The sequence below is a fragment of the Daucus carota genome, chromosome 4 (genome assembly GCF_001625215.2).
Source record: "Daucus carota subsp. sativus chromosome 4, DH1 v3.0, whole genome shotgun sequence".
Lineage (NCBI taxonomy): Eukaryota > Viridiplantae > Streptophyta > Magnoliopsida > Apiales > Apiaceae > Daucus > Daucus carota.
In genome coordinates, this window is record NC_030384.2 from 47,808,160 (window position 1) to 47,829,297 (window position 21,138).

Consider the following 21,138-nt stretch of genomic DNA (forward strand, 5'->3'; position numbering starts at 1 on the left):
ATAAGAGTCAAATAATTCAAGCTGTTGGCACCAGAAAGGCTGGATTATACAGATTTTCTTCTGATCCATCTGTTCTTCCTTCACTACAAGTTTCTGTAAATAATTTGGATTCTTGTTTTACTGTTTCTGTTAATTCAGATGATGTACATCTTTTTCACAACAGACTTGGCCATCTTTCTGTGGGAAAATTGAAACAATTGCACTTGTTTTCTTCTGATAAATTGAATAATTTCTTTTGTGAATCTTGCACTCTTGCTAAGCATCATAAAATGCCTTTTACTGAGTCACAGAATAAGGCTTCTAAACCTTTTGATCTATTGCACATAGATTTATGGGGTCCTTATAGGATTTCCACTTATTCTGGCTGCAAGTATTTCCTTACAATACTTGATGATCACACAAGAGTCACATGGACTCATTTGCTACAGACAAAGGATCAAGTACCACACATTATTGCTGGTTTTCTGATTTACATCTTTAACCATTTCACTGCCTCAGTTAAGACTATTAGGAGTGATAATGGCACTGAAATTTTACAAGAATTTTGCACAAATCTGTTTCACGAGAAAGGGATAATTCATCAGAGGAGTATTCCAGGAGTTCCTCAACAAAATGGCAGAATTGAAAGAAAGCATAGGCATTTGTTGGATACTGCTAGAGCATTGAGGTCACATGCTAATCTTCCAATTGAATTTTGGGGTGATTGTTTGTTGTCAGCCACTTATTTGATCAACTTGATGCCAAGTTCTGTGCTGTCTTGGCAAATTCCTTACACTGTGCTAATGAAGCAGCCACCATTCTATGACAATTTGAGGGTGATTGGATGTTTGTGCTTTGCTGCTACAAAATCTGGAGATAAGTTTGCAAATAGAGCTAGAAGATGTGCTTTGATTGGTTATCCTTTTGCTCAAAAAGGCTATAAATTGTATGATTTGGATTCCAAAGACATTTTCTTAAGCAGAGATGTTATCTTCAAGGAGACAACATTTCCTTTTAAACCAGATGGGAAAATTCCTACTCCTGAGGTTATTCCTGATCCTATTCCATCAGTTCATCCTGCAGACATTGATTTTGAAGATTCTGGTGCTTCATCTGCCATTCCTTATGCTGGTGGTTCTTCACACAGCAGAGAACAAGTAATTCCACATTTTGATGTTCATTTCCCATCTGCTAGTCCTGCTTCATCATTTGATTCTGTTGAATCTTCTGCACCTTCTTCTAGTACATCTCAGCATGATGTGGTTTTAAGAAGAAGTTCCAGAGTATCAGTACTTCCAAAGAAGTTTGATTCTTATATTGTCTCTAAGCCTTCTTCTCATGCTTGCTTTACTGACTATTATGTCAGCTTGAATAATGTGTTAACATCTTCTGTTGAACCTTCTTGCTATGAGGATGCCAAGCATGATCCTCAATGGATTGCAGCTATGGATGCAGAATTAAAAGCTTTGGAAACAAATCAGACATGGGATTTGGTTCCTTTACCTCCTGGCCAACATGCTATTGGATGTAAATGGGTTTTCAAAACCAAATACAATCCTGATGGAACTGTAGAAAGATGTAAAGCAAGGTTAGTGGCCAGGGGAGATAAACAGATAAAGGGCAAGGATTTTAAGCACACTTTTAGCCCTGTTGCCAAATTTACAACTGTGAGAACTCTGATTGCTATAGCAGCTGCTTCTGGATGGCATTTGAAACAACTTGATATCAATAATGCATTTTTGCATGGATTTCTTACTGAGGATATTTACATGTATCCACCACCTGGTTATTCCAAAGCTGCACCTGGTATGGTTTGCAAGTTGAGAAGGTCTTTGTATGGCCTTAGACAAGCTTCCAGGGAGTGGAATAAGGAGTTGTCTCAATTTCTCATTAATCATGATGATTTGCAGTCTTCTCAAGATTACTCTCTTTTCACTAAAATGACTGGTAAATCTTTCACAGCAATTGTGGTTTATGTGGATGATCTTCTGGTCACAGGAAATGATTTGGATGCTATTAATTCTATCAAGACTCTTTTGCATCAAAAATTTACTATAAAAGATCTTGGTGATCTTAAGTATTTCCTAGGAGTTGAAGTACTCAGAACTTCTGATGGTATTCACTTGAATCAAAGGAAATATATCCTTGATTTGCTTGCTGCAGCTCATTTGTCTGACTGCAATTCTGCAGATTTTCCTTTATCTAAAGGGTTACATTTGAGCACAAATGATGTGCCCAAGTTACCAGATCCAGAAAAATACAGAAGGATCATAGGAAAATTGTTGTATCTGAATCTTACAAGACCAGATATTTCTTATGCTGTGCAGCAACTGTCTCAGTTTCTTCAGGCTCCTGCACAACCTCATTATGAGGCTGCTTTACATGTCTTGAGATATTTGAAGGGAACTTTGAATGTTGGTTTATTCTATAAGGCTGATTGTCCTCTTCATCTGACAGCTTATTCAGATGCTGATTGGGGAACTTGCTCATTTTCTGCAAAATCCTTGTCAGGATATGCAGTTTTCTTAGGTTCATCATTGATTTCCTGGAAAACTAAGAAGCAGAAGACTGTGTCTAAAAGCAGTGCAGAATCTGAATATCGTAGCATGAGCTATACCACTTCTGAACTAATCTGGATTGAAGGTCTTTTACAAGATTTACACGTTCAGATTCCATTGCCAATTAATCTTTACTGTGATAATACTTCTGCACAGCACATTGCAGAGAACCAGATTTTCCAGGAAAGAACAAAGCATCTGAAAATTGATTGTCATTTCATTCGAGAGTATGTTGATTCACAGTTTATTCAGATTAGTCATATCAATACTTTCTTACAGCTTGCTGACATCCTGACTAAGCCATTGGATGCTGCTCATCACAAATTCCTCAGTCTCAAGCTTGGTTTGCAGTTTGATCCTCCTTAATCATTCCATCATTCCAAGCTTGAAGGGGGGGTATTAAGCAAATATGTAAATATTGTAAATAGTTCTATATTCCAGCTGTATGTACAGGTGTCTAGTCAGTTAGCTTAGCTGTCAATTCTGTTAGTCAGTTTTCAATTCTGTTTGTATATAAACATCAGCTCCATGAGCTCATCAGTACAGTTTTACATTTTATTCTTCCAAATACACAACTTCTTATCATTTTTCAATCGGAATGTCTCGAGATACGCAATTTCAGATATACTCTCTCCGTCCCAATCAATTCTATACAGTTTCCTTGGGATGTCCCATCAATTCTATACATTCCCAAAATAGCAATTTTTTATAATATAAAACACTACTACACACACTACATTCTCCCACTATCTCCATTTTATAATAATAAAAATACTATTACACCCACTACCTTCCTCCACTATCTCAAATCTATTATTAAAAAATATATGAGTCCCACCAATTTACCCACTTTTCATTTAACTTTACTCATTTCTTACACATTTTCTTGGTCTCCGTGTCCAATCCCAATGTATATAACTCATTGGGACGGAGGGAGTATGTGAGAACAAAAGGTACGGATATGTGGATATTATACTAAAATTATTACTCTCGTCCATCAGATTTTTTAGGCACATATTTTGATATTCTTATAAAATATAATTAGATAATATTTTTTAAATTAAAATTTAAACACCAAATTTTATTTAGAATTTTTTTAAAATATATTATAAAACTAGAGTCTGAAAATGCGTACTAAAAAAGACAGTGGGAGTACTAGTACTGCACATTATTTCTTAAATTCCGTACATCACTGTAGGGCCGTTTAGCTAATATTCTTTTTCAGAAATAAAATATTATTTTTTAGAAAAGTATATAAAATTTTATTTTTTTCTAAAACAAGTCTATATTTTTTAATCAAATAATGAATATGAAATATTTATTTAACATTTGTATCTGAAAATATTATAAAAATGTATTTTTAAAAATAAAAAAGGGCTTATTTATTTTCATAAGAGGTGCCCTTGCCCAAACTGACACTGTATTTGATAAATTTTGTAAGAGCAAGTCCAATGGAGGTGTCAAAGTAGGTGCTATTGCTATAATATAACACCCAAGCACAAAACTCAACTCCAATAGGATGCTAAACTTGAATGTAAAATAGCAAAATGATATACTTGGTTCTAAATATAGAACCAAGTATAGATGGTGGTATAATTGCCACATAAGCATGCAAGTGACAAAATACATTAATAAAGTAATAGTGACAAATATAGTTATGTACCTTAAGATTATGTAATGAGAATATAGCTTTATTTGGATATATTTGGTTCTATTTTGTATTTATCATTGGATCATAAGTTCTATTTTAGCATCAAAAATCATTTTTTGGTTTCAAATTATGAAAATAACTACATCTATTATAACATCATCATTGGACTTGCTCCAAAACAATAGCTGGCGCCTAGCGGGTATACTCAGCAATCATGACCTCACCATCCACCATGTTCTTCCTCATATGAAATCTATGTGTTTCTTTGTCTTTTTCTACTTGTGTGCATGCTATGGTTTTAATTATCAGCTCACGTCCTTGATTACAATCCCCTTCCCAACCTCTTCATATGCTGCTGTTCTAAATGAGTTGTTTATTTAATTTATTCTCAAAATGAAATATAAATATGTTTAATAATGAAAGTCCTACTTCAAATGTACTATGTATGGAACTTTAAAAAATTAATCACTTAGACAAGGTAACATAGCTCAGACTTAGAAAACTCGAATTTCAAAAAATTGATAATTAATATGAAGAACAAACCGGTTTTACTTCCTCTATCCCATTTTAAGTGTCCTGTTTGACATTTGAATGGTCAAGCTGACCAAATTTTGACTGAGATTTATATATATAATATAATTTTGAAAAATAAAAAAATTATGTCACTGTAAAGTACATACAATATATTATTAGATATAATTTTTAGTTTTTTAAAATAATAACGATTTTGTTCATTATGCTTGGTCAAAATTTGATCAGTTTGACTGTTGAATGTCAAAACAGGATATGAGGGAGTAATAAACATAACGAATTCATAAAGATCTGATACCCAACGAATATATCTTACTGTAAACTTTGTGTCCCGGTCCTTTATACTTTCCCTCGATGCACCCGAAATGGTTCTGTGGCGGCTAAACTGATAATAATCCGCCATATGATTTTACAATGTACAGAAAAAAGAGAGAGTACAATTTCTGTCAAAGTATGAGCATCTTTCATCATTGTATTCTTTTTTGTCCATCCGCGGCACATGGCTGTGTCATATCTCAAAATAATACATACGCACACTGCACAAAACATGCATATCTTTGTTTCTCCAGTGAAACGATAATATATTTTAAATATTCTCGTATTCGAATTTATATATTTAAAACGATAATAATTTTATACAAAATAAGCGTTATTTTAGTTTTTTACATGTAATTTGACATGAAAAAATATATTTTTATATTTTATTTGTCAAAATTTCTTTTTATAAATAAAAATATGAACGTTGAACTTTAAGTTACAAAACAAAAATTTTAAAAATATATGCAAAAATTAAGATGACCCTTATTCTGTGGAAAAAAGAAATACCAACTTTCCGTTAAAGTTTAAACTTCGATCTGAATTAGACTCTCGATTCCGTCCTTGGGTGTGCATGTTAAAGAGTGAATGAGGAGTGAGAAGTCCCGGGTGGTGGTTGTTATTTGTCTGTGCCACCTAGCACAACTATGGTGAGCTGATGTAAAGCTCATATTGAGATGCTGCCATGCCACCCAATAAACTTTTGGATTTAAGCTTGTGGATAGCCTATGGACTATACACAAAACTAAACTGCCCCACAGCTGCATTATACAAGCAGATGAGATTATACCCTACTAATGAATAAGTTTTGTATTGAATCATTGTTTGTAGAAACTGGTAGTATCAGAAGCCAAAAAGGAGGTCAGGTCACTGCTATTTATATAATACAGCATGGTGATTGGTAAACACCCATTCATATTCCTTGTATTCATTTGTTATCTAGCAGCTCTCAGTTCAGTACTGATTTTAAGAATTGAGTGGATAAGAGAGTTCGATGTTTTTGGGATAGATTTGCAGAGTCACGTGATGGGCACGTGACAATGCAAGGGCATATGCATGCATGGGGATGGCTTGATTGAGGAGTCATTTTCCGAACAGTAGTACTCTACTGTATATTTAAATATTAAATTTCATTAAATTTTAAGATTTGATATTTTGTGAAACAGAATAAGTGTTCAAGACTTTAAAATACTCGTATACAGGATATTCGAGATGAAACGAAGAGTCCGAAAAAAACAAAGGTCATGCAGCTGCCTGCAGGAGCATATTCCATATTATGCACTACTGTGGGAGGGTGATCTGATTGATGAATCTCTTCTCTATTCTTATATCCTGTTTCTGGAGATGCAGGCCAATAATAATAGAATATATCTTCGTTTCATGCTAGTCAAGGCACGTCTATCGACATGTATATGCAGACCATCAACTTTCATTTCATCATGTCCATTATCTGCAGTTTATCTCTGTGTCTGTTCATTCTCACATGGATTCTCTTGCCCCATCACACACAAACGCCCATAGTTCTTTCTAGAAATATTACAACATGGGCACTGAATAATACTGGATTTGATAGACGGGAACTTAATTATTTTCATAAAAATTGAAAATTTGATAGTTCTAGATATCAAATATATGATCATGTATATCTCATCTATTTTTAAAGATAAATTTTTTTAATTTCATTTCTGTTTTTTTTTTTGAGTCGGTATAAAGTCGTCATATACACAAATATTTTATATGATGACGAAATACCCAGTGCATATTTTGCGTGGTTTTACTTGAAGTAATTTTTTGTACTAGGCAGATTAATTATGTGTACAGGGCTAGGCATTTTACATTCGTGTTTTTGAGAGAAATAATCCCATTCAGATACTTCTTCGTGATTCGTTCATGGGCTTTCTTTATTGAAATCCTTTAGCTTGCATTAATGAAATGATTCATATTCATGAAGCATAAAGAGGTAAACAAACACTCCATTTAGTTGAGTTGTAGAATAAAGCGGGCTAGCTTTTGTGGACTTTTGCTCGAGTTCCAGATCCAGAACGAGGCCAGCCCATTCTTGTGACAATGAGCCAGATCCATATGAACTAGAATTATTTTTAGTTTACAGATAAAAATAGTTGTAGTAAGTTTCAATGTTTCATATTGCTTATATTAAGAAAAAGAAATCTTTGTTTAAAAAAAAAAAGAGAACAAGAAATCTAAAATAGCTTATGGACTATCATATTTTAAATAATTAATTATTGTTCAGTTTTCAAACTTATGCTTGAAATAAATCTGGGTATCTATGTTGATCTGGGTATGTATGTTCACTTTTCATACTTATGCCTGAAATATGTTATTATTAGAGTAATTATTTTTAAATTTTTCTATAATAACTTTTATTCATAGTACATATTATTTCTTCTTAATAAGAGTTCGGTGAACTGAAAATGCTCCCCGTGTTGAATATGGAATCACCGTGATTTGAGGGATGTCCGCGTTAGCGAGAGGCGCTGGGGCGGATCTAGCACAAAAATGTTAGGGGGGCACGAAGCAAATTTTCAGAAAACACTTATATATTTTTAAATTTTTTGGGGGAACTTTTATAATTTTTTAAAATTTAGAATGGTGAAAAAATACAAAAAAAAAATATTTAGGGGGGACACGTGTCCCCCGTGCCCCTTCCTAGATCCGTCCTCAGAGGCGCACCCAATTTTATTTACATAAAAAAATTGCTTGTATTTGCAAGACGTGCGCCATACTTTAACAAATAAATAAATAGATAAGTGTGACTGTGTGAGTGCATATGTGATGGTAATAGCTAAATTAGACATACAAAAATATTAAATAAATTGTGCTGAATTTCAAAAATATTTATTTAATGATACTGACTATTTAATAGTAAACAATCAAATTTAGTTAAGCGATAAATTCTTATTGATTTTAATATTATTAACAATGATGACCACTTTAAGTGTGAAAAATTTCGACAATTAAAATCTCCAAACTAAGTTAAAAACAGTTATTAGGGTGTTCATTCAAAACTTCTTTCAATGTTTATGTATTTGTGAAAAAAAAGATTTTATTCCCTATAGGTATATCCTCTCGGTCGTATTATGTGTTTTATAATTCATTATTTTAAACCTAGTTATATTAATGATAAAGAAGTGGTAAGTTTATAATTTATAGAAAAATAGGTCTTGTGAGTTTAATACATCACATATAAAAATTAGTTCATTTTGGAAAGTATGGTCATATATGATGTGATCCATCCAATAATAAATTGAATTGATCAAAACAAGCTGACATATTAGACCAGTATTGGTTGACCTCCGTGAAATCTATTGATGAAAAATTTGCAGAGGAACAATTACATGATAAAAATTAATCCCCAAATTATATTCTAATTAATCCTTTTGACCCATTCTTAATTTTTGATTAATTTTTACCGGGTGTTTTCGATTGAGATTTTAATAGATTGTTTTTAATGTATGAATTTTAATGAATTATGTGTGATTTTGATTTTGTACGGATTCTTAATAAAATTGCCGAGGATTTAAGCACAATACTTCAAAATCCCATTGATTTTGGTGGGATTTTCAAAAACTTAAAATACACTGAAAAATGCCACAAAATCTATCATTTTATGAAATCCAAAAAAATCCATCAGAATTTGAATACTATCAAATTTTAATGTGTTTAAAAAAAAAATACTATCAGATTTTAATGAATTTTAAACAATTACAATTGAATACCATCAGATGTTAAAGCATAATTTAAAATCCTAATTGAATATCACCCTTTGTAGCATAATTTAAAATCCTAATTGAATACCTCAATATTTTAATGGATTTCAAACAATACTAATTGAATAACTTTGAATTTCATGAATACAAAAAATGTTTTAAAATCACAATCTAATATCGATTACAATCGATTAGATATGATTCTCGATCTATGCAACACCGCAAATAATCTTAAATCAACTCAGAAAATGATTCCAGCTCAATTTTCTTTTTTTTTTTTTTTTAATATTCAGTTTCGTATTTGAAAGTTAAATTTGTGCGAGTCTGTCAATGATCTCGTCGGGCCTAGCTGCCCACCCAAATGTAATGATTAACTCTAACTAACTTACAGTAAAATACGTGCGGCAGTGCAGGCTTCCCATGAGAAACAAAAACCAAACTCATAGAAATCAACTAAAATCTAGTACTGCTTGTCTTCAATCTTCTCAAGTCAAAACCAAGAAAAGTCTGTACGACAAATAAAGCAAATCTTTTCTCTAAGCCCCCTCCGCTTCTTCCCCCATCAATACTTCACAACTTTCCTTCTATTCTGTTTCATCATTCCACAATCTTGTTTTATTTTTTTGTTTTTGGTTGCTAATTTTGGAATTTCTTGAGGTGAGCAACTTATGAACATTCCTTCTGTTAAATTTACACTATTTTTTTTGCTGTTTTTTCATGTTTCAATGTATGTTAATAGTCATGGCTGTCAATTTCGAGTTTCGGGTCGTGTTAATATGGTCTTATTAATTCAGTAGCTTATTTAAAATAGATAAATCTGTCATTTTGGATTTTTGATCATCCTGTGATATAGGTTGGATGTGAAGTCTATGTAGATATATAAGAAATGGGCCAAAACTTTTTATTTAGTATGTTTTAGCTAATTGATTACCCGGAGACATTCTTCAAGTTATGGTAGTATGTCTGATCACATTATTTTAATCTGTAGAATGTGAATTCGTTTGCTAAAAACATGTTCCGCTAAGCCAGACTGATGAAAGACTGTACATTTATGAAACAATTAAGAGCAATGTACTGCATAGATAATGTGAAGCATTCTTAAATCTGTGCTAGAAGGGAAAAAATGGGATTGTAGCCCTAAATATGATGTAGTAGATTTTATATTGATCTGTCATTTTTGGTATTCTCAGCCACTTAATTGTGCAGTTTGTTAATTAATGTAATTAGAGTTGTAAGAATTTCGGTATCCTTACTAAAGTGGCTGCTTGGTTCACTTTGACAATCACAGGTGCCTTACGTTTTTAACCAATTTTGTTATGGCTTGCTTTACTGGTTGTTTTAGTAGAAAGGCAGATCCCCCAACTACGGGAGCCATAGACCTTGAGGAAGGTACATCGATTTGTAATTTAGACTATGATATTTTTCTTGTTTGTAAACTGATTTTTCTAAAAGTCTAACTGATATTTCTAGCCGATGTTGGCTTATGCATCATAGTGATGGTATTTTAAGGCAATAAATAATCATAAGAGCTTCTTTTCCACGCCAACCTAAACTGATTTGTATATCAGACAACGTGACATCTACACTTGGATCCCTGTGGAAAGTAGAAATATAATCGAATTTTATATGATACAGAGCTTTCAAGCATTCAGAACATCAGACTGTACTCTTATAAGGAGCTTCAAATTGCCTCTAATGACTTTAGCACGGTCAATAAAATCGGGAGGGGCGGCTTTGGTTCTGTTTACAAGGTAAGATACCAATTTAGAATTTGTATTGATATTTCTAGAATTTATTTCAGTAATACCATAACTGTGGTGTATTAACAAACTACTAAATATGCCAGGGGAAACTAAAAGATGGCACTTTGGTGGCTTTGAAAGTTCTTTCAGTAGAGTCAAGTCAGGGTGTTCGGGAGTTCTTGACAGAGATAAATACTATATCAGCCATACAGCATGAAAACCTAGTTTCATTGTATGGTTGCTGCGTGGAAGGAGGTCATAGAATTGTTGTTTATGGTTATCTTGAAAATAATAGCCTTGCTCAAACTTTATTAGGTAGTTCGCCTATTTCTTTTAGCCTGAAGATTTAGTACATTCAGTTGTACTAATGTGTTTCAGTTACTTTTCAACAGGTAGTATGCGTTCAAACATTAAGTTTAGCTGGAATATTAGGACCAAAATTTGCATAGGGGTTGCACGGGGTTTAGCATTCCTTCATGAGGAAATCCAGCCTCATGTTGTCCACCGAGATATTAAAGCAAGCAATGTTCTCCTAGACAAAGACCTCACTCCCAAGATTTCAGATTTTGGCCTTGCAAAACTTTTTCCAGCAAATCTTACTCATATTAGCACTCGGGTTGCAGGAACTTTGTATGTTCATCTCTGCTTATTTAATAACTCTTCATTATGGACTAGGTTTTAGATATAACTCTATTTTGTATATGTAAACAAGTGTGTATCTAGCTTACAGAAGACTGTTATTTATAAATGTTCACCAGTCTTGCGGTTCTTGTTAAATTCAAGCAATTATTTTTATAAACTGGTGTACAGAAGACCATTTTAACATGTCACGTACCTTGGATAGTACTAGTAGTGACTGCGGACTACCTAATTTTATTCTGGTAAAGACTCTTCTTTGGGGATGCATATATGGACATGGCCGCTCCTTTTATTCCATCCACATTCTAATCATGTTACTTATTTATACTTGATGTAGCATTTCCTGCGTGAAAGCATCCAATTTCCTGCTATGTAATAGACTTATCTAACATCAACACTGCTTCCCACCTTGTCTATGTTTGCGCTCTTATATTTCTTTTTATTGAAAGATTTGTAAATCTTGCAGGGGTTATCTGGCCCCAGAGTATGCAATACGAGGCCAATTAACGAGGAAAGCAGATATTTATAGTTTTGGCGTTCTCCTCTTGGAGATTGTCTGTGGACGTTGCAACAAGAATGACCGGTTACCAGGTGAAGACAAGTATCTTCTTGAAAGGGTAAGCAATAATTAGTTCAAAATCTCCTTCTTTGATTTAGCTGAATATCAGTGTTAACTTGTATGTTTGGATAACTGCATATTACACTAGGCTATGTTTGTTTTGGGGGACTATAATCCAAGGATAAAAATATATATATTTTATTTACTTCACTATTATCCTGGGGATTATAATCCTTTAAATGCTCCAGTCCTATGGTTGTTTGGAAAGGAATAAGTTTAGGACTGGATGATAATCCAAGGATTAAAATCTATGGAGTATTTTATAATCTTCACTATTGTCCTGGGGATTATAAACCTTTAAATGCTCCAGTCCTGTGGTTGTTTTGAAAGGAATAAGTTAAGGAATAATTGCTATGTTATGTTTGTGTTGAGGAAGGGGAGTGGACTATTGTTCTTTAAATGTCTAATCCTATGTTTGTTTTAGACAGGACTGTAGTGAAGAGGTTGTAGTTTTTTGAAAAATGACTTGATAGAGGGAATTATATAATACATCCACCACATCCACCAACCAAGTATTAGAAGGATTATAATTTTATCCCTTACTCCAACAAAACAAACATGGATTAATATATTAATGGACTTGATACTTAGACTAATCCGAAATAATTTTTTACAAAATAAACAAGGGATTAAAAATTTACAGGATTATACTCCTAATGTTTAAATTAATCCCATGAACAAATATGGCCCTAGGAGTCAGCTCTCTTAAGCTTAAGAATTTTTCCTTCTGTAAAAGCTTCTCACTGCGACATGAATTTTTAAAGCCAAGAGTTTTTGGACATGACAACTTCTCCATGAACAACATGTTTAAGGTGCTTCACTTCGTAACAATTTTCTAGATGCATGACGAATAGTTTTGTTGCTAAATATTTATGTCTACTGATTGCAGTTTGCTTAGAATATTTACAAGTTCCAAAATTGGTAGGTTGTAGTGTTGATTAGATTAGAAATCTTGTAATACATGGTCGTGGATATTCCTACGCAGCCTGCTAGCTTGGCTCATTTTTAGGAGAATGTGTTAAGTTCTATGTACTCTGACTCTTCTGTTTAGGTACCATACACGTGTCACACACTTGGACACTCGGACAAGAGACTTATTCCATGCTGAATCCTTTAACTGAAATGTGGAAACTTTGCCCAACTTAAAGATCACATATGAGCTAAATTTACGATGTAAATCCAAAAATTAATGAAGAAATAACGAAGCAAAAATAAGAAACAAGTAGAGAACATCCCTAATTTGCAAAGTTCTTTACAATATCAAGTTTAATTGTTAGTTTTTCTTAATGTATCTATATACCATGTTTGTCTATTAATATATTAGTATGACCTACCTTGCTTGTTTATTAATTATTAAGGCGTGTCCCCGTACCAGTGTCCGACAACAGGACAGTGTCCATGTGTCCCAAATTTTCTGATTTTCTAGTGATATAACATATGTAAACTATATGTTTTAATTTATTAGCAAGGTTGCTATTGGAATAAAGCCTTCTCTAGTTTTTTCTAATTTAAAGCTAAAATCTACTCATTAGCATGTACCTTTTTCTTTATTTAGGCATGGGTGCTATACAGTGACAACAAGTTAGAAGAATTGATGGATGTATCGCTGGAAGGGGATAGGGAGTTTGACCTAGACGAGGCTAGCAAATTTATAAAAATCTCATTTCTTTGTACCCAACAAATGCCAAAGCTACGACCATCCATGTCTACCGTTGTAAAGATGTTAAGAGGTGAGATTGGTGTGGATGAGAAGATGATATCACAACCCGGCCTGATTTCAGAACAATTTGGAAAGAATAACACCATAGATGCCTCGTCTTCTGGCTTGGAAAAGCATGATAATTCTACAAGTGACACAACCATGTCATATGGCACTATGACTTTTTCATCAATATATAATCGAAGCCCTTGATTGTGATGTGGTAAATAATTTCTACATTTTTGTGATTGCTTTTTTCAGTCTTATATTCTACGTATAACTGTTTGTTTTCTTATTTTCGATCTCTATGCTGCCTTCTGAAGATTATTCCTTTTCTCTGTTAATAATTTTGCTGTGAAATGTTCTTTTAAAACATGCATCCTCAAGATATTAGTACTTGTACTAATTAGAAAGTTGAAGTTAACGAATGTGCTTGCTGCTAAATATGCAGAGTGTGTACATATATGTTATTTAACTATCGAGAATCACACAAATGCTAGTATTTCTGCCTAATTTAGTTTTTTGTTCAAACTATCAAGTCGTGACGCTTTAGTAATGAACATTGGTTAGACAGATGACTTACTGGAATATACAGAGCGAGACAAAACTATATCTGATACACTTGTACATGTAGTAACTTCCCAGAACGTTACTTTTAGATGGATACTAAAAAAAACTGGGCAGTAAACTATATCTGATACACTTGTACATGTAGTAACTTCCCAGAACGTTACTTTTAGATGGATACTAAAAAAAACTGGGCAGTCTGATAGGAAGTGGTGTTTAAGCACTGATTACATCAGAATATTAAGTCTAATTTTTTACTAAATTACAGAAGGTAATAAATGCTGGCTGTTATTTTTTAGTTTTCTTGACCTACCTGGGGTGTTTTTTAGTTTTCTATCATGAGTTTTTTTTATTAAGGAATGTTGAGGAGGTTGTTCAGCAAATAGCTCAAGAACCTAGATATGCTTACTAGTAATGCTTGGTCGTAGTATTTTGGAACTAAACTCTTCATGTGTCAGCTTGCTAGTTTACAAGGTTAGATTATATGATCATTTTGTTATCTAAAGCTGAATCTTTATGTGCCAGGTAGAATAATGTACAGCACCATGGTTGTCATATGGATGAGAAGTGTCTAACAGGGATGTGAGAAAACAGTTTATGTGTGCGTTTGGCGGACATTTCCAGGACAAGCACAAGATGCACAGATGAAGAAACTTTGGTAGTTAGGGAGTCTGTAGCAAATCAAATGGCTAATCAGTACATGCAGAACCACGCAGCTTGATATCAAGATGAACATCAAAACATCCTAGAATGCTCAACCAAACTGACAATCAGCGAACATCCATGTCAGAAATGTCATCCAATTGACACACTAATGAATACATTCCCGAGTTTTCTGAAACTGAACGTGGCATTGCTTGTCGGTCTGGTCCAAGGCTAAACTGATGGCAACAGAAGAACTACCCCCGGCAGCCCGGCTGGTTGGCTCCCTGAGATGAATTTTAGACAGGCTGGCACGATAAGTACTACTCTTAAGTGGTTACTAATTCAATTTAGTATCATAGTTGCATGTTAGGAGAGATTGCAGATTTAGAACTAAAGAAAACAAGTGAAGTTTACTAATTTCTCCTAATTTTTTTTTAATAGGAAATGCATCATTCCCTAATTAAGGATGATCCTTTCGAGGACAACTGTGCATATGTGAGTGGTTTTGTGACGATGTTTGAATGCAAACCAACTGAGCTTTTGTATAACTATGAATGTTTGTGGGGTGGGGGCCGGGGGTGTCCCTCCATTGATCAAGAATTCGATTTTTGGGAAGGATCCAAAGATTCAATAGAAAAACAGAAGGGGGGAGGGCGTTGTTAAGAAATGGGGAGAAGAGTGAAATTAGATTATTTTTTGATATTTTTTTATTATATTTATATATTTTGAGATATGATATATTAAGAACATAATATTTTTAATGAGATTTGATAATCAAATTTATAAAATTTATAACACCCAAAAGAAAAGTAGGTTTTTCTAAAATGACCAAAAAAAAAGCAGGTTTTTCTAAAACGAGGACGTGCTTGTAAGAAGTTTTTTTTGTCAAAATTGTCTTTGGGAAGTATTGTTTTAAAGAAGAAAAACAAACTAGACAAACTAGTGACTTGGAAATAATTATTATTGAATTCTAGTTGTCATAAATTTAAACAACTTATATAATTAAGAGTTAGGAAAATATTTTTTCTTCAGGAATATACGATAAAATTAGATTTAATAACATGTTTAATTTATAGTTTCAAAAAAAATGTTTAATTTATAATGATTATAGATATTATAATTTTATTAGATTGTTAAAATAATTATGCTCCTGATATAAACTTTTAGTACAAGTATCATATAAGGACCCATAACACTAATAAATACTAAAATTGACATATTATTCGGAAAAATAAAAAATAAGTAAATTAAATATAATTATAGACAAACTCTTTTTTTAATCCATAAAAGAAATGATTCTGGGATGGAATTTACAACAGATATCGTATCAGAACCCGCTTTAAACACTTCAACTATTCTATCGCGAACTCTAGTTCCTACACAACACCGGAGGATCCACGCGAATATATCTATTTATTTTCCCTGTATAAAAGCCCTTCTTATTACCCGCCAGCTTAAAACCCTATTTCTATTCACTTTTACATATTCCGGCACCGGATCACGCGTCCTGTAATTCATAACCTCCGGCGGCCACTCATCCCCGGTATGCTTTCGTCATCTCTCTCTCTCTCTCTCTCCCTCCCTCTCTCCCTCTCTCCCCCCTCTATCCCTCTTCCTCTGCCTCTCTCTCTCTCTCTCTCTCTCTCTATCAAAGTGACTATAGCTACACATATGTGCATGTTTAACTATATCTGATCTATGTTGGCCTATGTATCATAGTTGATCATATAAGTTCAATTAACGAAATTTTACTTTTTGATTGACAGTAACGGTAACATCTTGTGAAATTTACTCGCTGTGTGTGTTGGATATTGAATTATGGATAATTGTTTTGTTCATAGTTTGTAGATACTTGTGTTTGCAGCTTAGGTTGTGCGTTTGATCTGTAATTCGAGTTATTGCGCTAGTTGTGGACTTGTAGTAGTCTGGTCATTATGCTCAGGCCCGGCCCAGAGGGAGGGCAACTAGGGCGACCGCCCAGGGCCCAAAAAATTTAGGGGCCCAAAAATTTTATAATTTATGTAAAAATTTTATAATTTATGTATTATTATTAGTGTATATCTGTCCTGTAAGCCTATTCTATCCTAAGTGACTACCTCATGCACTAACAAATAAATGTCATCAAACATTTGTTTAATCTTCTTTTTTTACATCCTGTACACTTTATCGTTAAACTTGATTATTTTATAGTTATTTTCTTACGGAAGTTGACTAAAATTTGAGTTTACATTGCTACAAGATCATATTTTATCAAATTTAGTGAAGTAAAAAAAAAATAGGGCCCATTTTCTTCTTTCGCCCCTAGGCCCTCAAAAGGTATGGAACGGCCCTGATTATGCTTCATCGTATTTATTTATACTGCATCGTTTATCTGTTGTTTTTCAATATTGTTAAATGTTCTCATTCTTAAGCAATCAGTACTTTAGTATATGTATGACACTATCATTGATTGTGGGATCTTTCCCTTCTTTCTTGTAAGTTTTGTTCAGAAGTAGATATCGTTTATTTTTTGATGAGAAAAGTTTGTTTTTGTAAGTATTATTATATTGGTAAAAGTTATAGGTATTTGTGTTAAAATTAAATAATTGATTTTTGAATCTTGCAAATGGACTTTGAAGTCGACTGTATTCATCAATTGGAATGAAGTTAGTATACTGCTAGTAGTAAGATCATCGATGAAGCTCACTCTAGCCACCATCACTTCAGAAATCAATTATTGAATTTAGGTTGTAACTAGGCAAATCTCTTTTGACATTAATCACATATGGATTCTCTGTTTTCCATGTCATCATTTTCACGGCTTTATGTTATGTATGAAACTATGAGTTTTGTGTACAGTTCAGTATCACCAATCTGTGTTGGGGGTTCCTCCTTTTTGTATTATGCTTACGCCAGCTACATTGTCTTAGGCATGGATTTTAAAGATAATGCTTGGACTTGGAATATTCAGAAGAAGTTTAATGTTGTGCGCCAAGAGGTTGATGAATTTGTCGGCGTGGTAAAATCACTTCCAGTACCCTTTCTTGCTTTGTTTCTGTTATCTTTCGTATGATGCTCTTTTTTAAACATCGCGCTTCTCTGACTTCTCATTACTGTTTTTTTTTTTTGTAAGCATGTCAACTGTTTGGAGAAGTATATTATTACAGGCTATCATTCTTATAATATTTTGAACTTGTTGCTTTTATAGGAAACTATGAAATATGTAGAGAATCAAGTACAAACACTTGGAGGAACTGTTAAGGGGTTTTGTTCTAATGTTTTTCAGGACTTCCTTTCACCTGCTTTGTCCAATCCAGTGTATCATGATGAAGGCACAGTTCCGCAGGAGGGAAAATTTGTGTCGGAGACCTATAAGAATTCTGTATCTAATCTGAGAGAGAAATATGCAGATACGGATTCTAAATCACTTTCTTCTGCTTTGTCCAATCCAGTGGATCTTGATGCAGAATTAGTTCCTCAGAAAGGAAAAGATTTATCCCAGAACTATAACAAGCCCTTATTTGTAATAGAAGAGAAGTATGCAGATATCGCTTCAAAACAAATATATACAAATCAGGATTCAGTTCATCACATGCCCCCTCCTTACAGACTTAACAATGTGAAGAAGACTATGCCCACTGAAGGGGACAATGAAATAACAAAAGCTCTCTTACCTTCAGTGAGAGATGATTCTGCTTTATATGACAATGTAAAAACTAGTGTGTCGGGCTATGTTGTTTCGGATTGTGAAGGACTTGTTGCTAAGGAGAGATATATGTCGGAGGACTCAAATTTGGATTTTGAAGAACTTGTTGCTAAGGAGAGATCTTTGTCTGAGAATTTAAATTTGGATTTTGAAAGACTTGTTGCTAAGGAGAGATCTTTGTCTGAGGGCTCAAATTCAGATTTTGAAGGACTTATTGCGAATGAGAGATCTTTATCAGACGACCTAATTTCAGATTTTGAAGGACTCATTGCGAAGGAGAAATCTTTGTTTGAGGACTCAAATTCTATTGGGATCAACGATGAAGCATCGTTGATATTTGTAACTAATGAAGATCACAGCCATAAAATTATTGATGAGGTTGTCTTCGCAGCAGTAGAAGATAGTGTGAGGGTTTGTTCTTCTGTTAAAGAGAGAACATTTGATCCTTTTTTTGATGATTGTCATTGCAAAATTCTAGGCACCCCTCAATCATCTGAAGCGGAATGTTCCATTTCTTCTGGTTGCCAAGTAGTAGAGCCAACACTTTTTTCGTCTATAAGTTCCCTGTCAAACAATTCTTATTATCAGTCAGAGTGTTTCACCCTTCCGGAAGAGAGTGTTTTCTATGATCACACAGATTCAGTCAGTAGCATTTCTGAGTCACCAGGTACTCTTCTACCACATCCAATTATCTTTGTTTTATATATGTTGATGCAATATTAGCTTATCTACATGTTCCTTTGTTTAAAGAGAAAATAAGCTTGTCAATGTGTTATATACTGGTACAAGCTACCTTCTGCATACGACTACTTGGATATGGATCTCTTGCTGAATGCAGCGATGTTGCTAAGTAGTGGCCAAAGGGGGCCATGGCCACCCCTGGCCCTGAGGACTGAGGTCCTCATAATATCAATATATATTCTATTTTTTATGTATATTTTTGTTAAAATTATCGAATTTCGATTTTTGGGCCCCTTCCAACCGTTAAATTTATTACATATAGGATTTGGTTCAATTATTTTTTTAATACTGGTAGATTAATAGATGAATTTCAAGATTTCGGGATTTAAAAGAACGTACGTTATTTGATTTATATATATATATTTTTTATATTTCTATACTTTATATCAAATATGTGTTAATAACTTAATATTATTTTGAATTGGCCCCGTCGAGATTGACGTCTGGCTCCGTCCCTGGCTGAATGGAAGTGGACATTACCTGTCCTGCCATATATATACATTCCTGAGCATATAGAAAGCATAAATTATACCGAAGTAACATAAAAAGCCCATTTTATATTTATTTATGCAAAAAAACTTATTTTAGGTGGAAAGCTTTTAATATTCAATTGAGCAGTACGTTCTGTATCTGATACAACATATATTTCGTAAGTATTTAATCACCTAGGTGGTGTTAAAATACATGAGATTATCGTTGAGGTGAAAGCTACGGCTTCCTCTGCCAAAGATGCATAGATATTAGATACTTATTGCTTGCTCCATATCCTTTTTGTTTTACATTTTAGCAAATTAATATTATGTTTTGTTGCATGCAGACAAATCAAGATTTGATATTTCAGATCTTAACATGAAAACCATTGATTTATCTGAAAAGAAAAGGCTTAATAAAAGTTGTATTATCGAGGACAATGAGTTGCTCGGGGCTACCTCTTTTAGGCCAAGAAGACACAGATCATACAAGGTACTCTCTGTTCCACTACTTAACACTCTGACTTGATGCTGCCAGTGACATAAAAAAATTGGGATAATGATGAAATACATTATTTACTCTGTGAACTCATGTACTTATAACTTTGCAGGCCTACATTTACATCAGTGGTATATAAAACCACTTTAGTTTTTCAGTGATTGTTCATGCTTATTGCATAGATATCCGTATTAAAGTTTTTTCTGTAAAATAATGAATGATACAAGGACTTATTGTGCCCTTTCTTTCACTAGCAAATGATAAAAGACGCCTATACTAAATCGAAAAGGTTAGCGAAGGAGTATGAGCTACTGGGAATTATGTACGAAGACATTGACAACGAGCTTGTCCAGCACGAAAGAGATAGTAAGTTGCCCTCTACTCATGAGAAAACACCAGAGACGGGACATTCACCAACTGAAGATTCAGGTGACTGTGATTGGGAACTTCTTTAACTATTGTGGACATTCACTTGGTGAAAATTTAGGTTATTGTGATTAGAATTTCCATAGTAGTTGTTGCTTGTTGGAAAGAAACCACATCTGTGCAAATGCACAAGTCAGAAATGAACCCCTTTGGGTTTCGAACAATTTTCTAACAATTTTTGCTTAAAGGAAAAAGAGATAGCTGAAGAGTGTATGTTGTTTTTTGAGGAGACAGGAGTTTATTCTCGGTGTTTCTACTTATTTATTTTCGTGGTAAATTATGTTAGCCCAATAACCTTTCCTTTCATATTTCTCCTATTCCAAAGCTACAAGCTACAAGGACTATTCATCCGATTATAATTATAAGAATCAAAAAAAGGTTAACTATCAAGTTACTTGTTTGTCCGATCAAATTAGTTAATTGATACAAATGCAATTAATTTAGTCTCAAATTAAACTTTGTATTAATTTATTTATTGAAAAATTAAAAATAACTATTAATTTTGTCATATTTTTGAGATTGATTTTTTAATGAGTGATAATTCAATATATTTGAATCAGATAAATAATAATTTAATAATAATCATTAGAATCAGATGGAAAGTCATTTGGACTAAATTAATGTATAGATCCTAGCTTATACGA

General features: G+C 33.4%; 2 protein-coding genes across 8 annotated transcripts; both read left to right on the forward strand.

Moving 5' to 3' along the window:
• Nucleotides 1–9,142: 9,142 nt before the first annotated feature.
• On the forward strand, nucleotides 9,143–15,221 carry LOC108216310 (cold-responsive protein kinase 1). Of its 3 annotated transcripts, XR_010291254.1 has the most exons (9): nucleotides 9,143–9,419; nucleotides 10,051–10,151; nucleotides 10,398–10,513; nucleotides 10,609–10,819; nucleotides 10,897–11,134; nucleotides 11,610–11,760; nucleotides 13,318–13,684; nucleotides 14,554–14,990; nucleotides 15,115–15,221. XR_010291254.1 is itself a non-coding variant. In XM_017389036.2 (8 exons), exons 2-7 carry the CDS (start codon nucleotides 10,079–10,081, stop codon nucleotides 13,672–13,674), a joined length of 1,146 nt encoding a protein of 381 aa, XP_017244525.2. In that variant the 5' UTR covers nucleotides 9,143–9,419; nucleotides 10,051–10,078; the 3' UTR covers nucleotides 13,675–13,684; nucleotides 14,554–15,221. The 3 variants fall into 3 exon arrangements, 2 of the variants coding, with proteins under 2 accessions (XP_017244525.2, XP_017244526.2); XM_017389036.2 differs by having other exon boundaries at nucleotides 14,554–15,221; XM_017389037.2 differs by having other exon boundaries at nucleotides 10,609–10,759; nucleotides 14,554–15,221.
• A 783-nt stretch (nucleotides 15,222–16,004) lies between these two features.
• On the forward strand, nucleotides 16,005–20,725 carry LOC108216265 (uncharacterized). Of its 5 annotated transcripts, none has more exons than XM_017388978.2 (5): nucleotides 16,005–16,216; nucleotides 17,583–17,671; nucleotides 17,939–19,025; nucleotides 19,917–20,062; nucleotides 20,323–20,725. In XM_017388978.2, exons 2-5 carry the CDS (start codon nucleotides 17,585–17,587, stop codon nucleotides 20,521–20,523), a joined length of 1,521 nt encoding a protein of 506 aa, XP_017244467.1. In that variant the 5' UTR covers nucleotides 16,005–16,216; nucleotides 17,583–17,584; the 3' UTR covers nucleotides 20,524–20,725. The 5 variants fall into 5 exon arrangements, with proteins under 5 accessions (XP_017244467.1, XP_017244466.1, XP_063947817.1 ...); XM_017388977.2 differs by having other exon boundaries at nucleotides 16,006–16,216; nucleotides 17,861–19,025; XM_064091747.1 differs by lacking the exon at nucleotides 16,005–16,216 and adding an exon at nucleotides 16,340–16,601.
• Nucleotides 20,726–21,138: the final 413 nt, after the last annotated feature.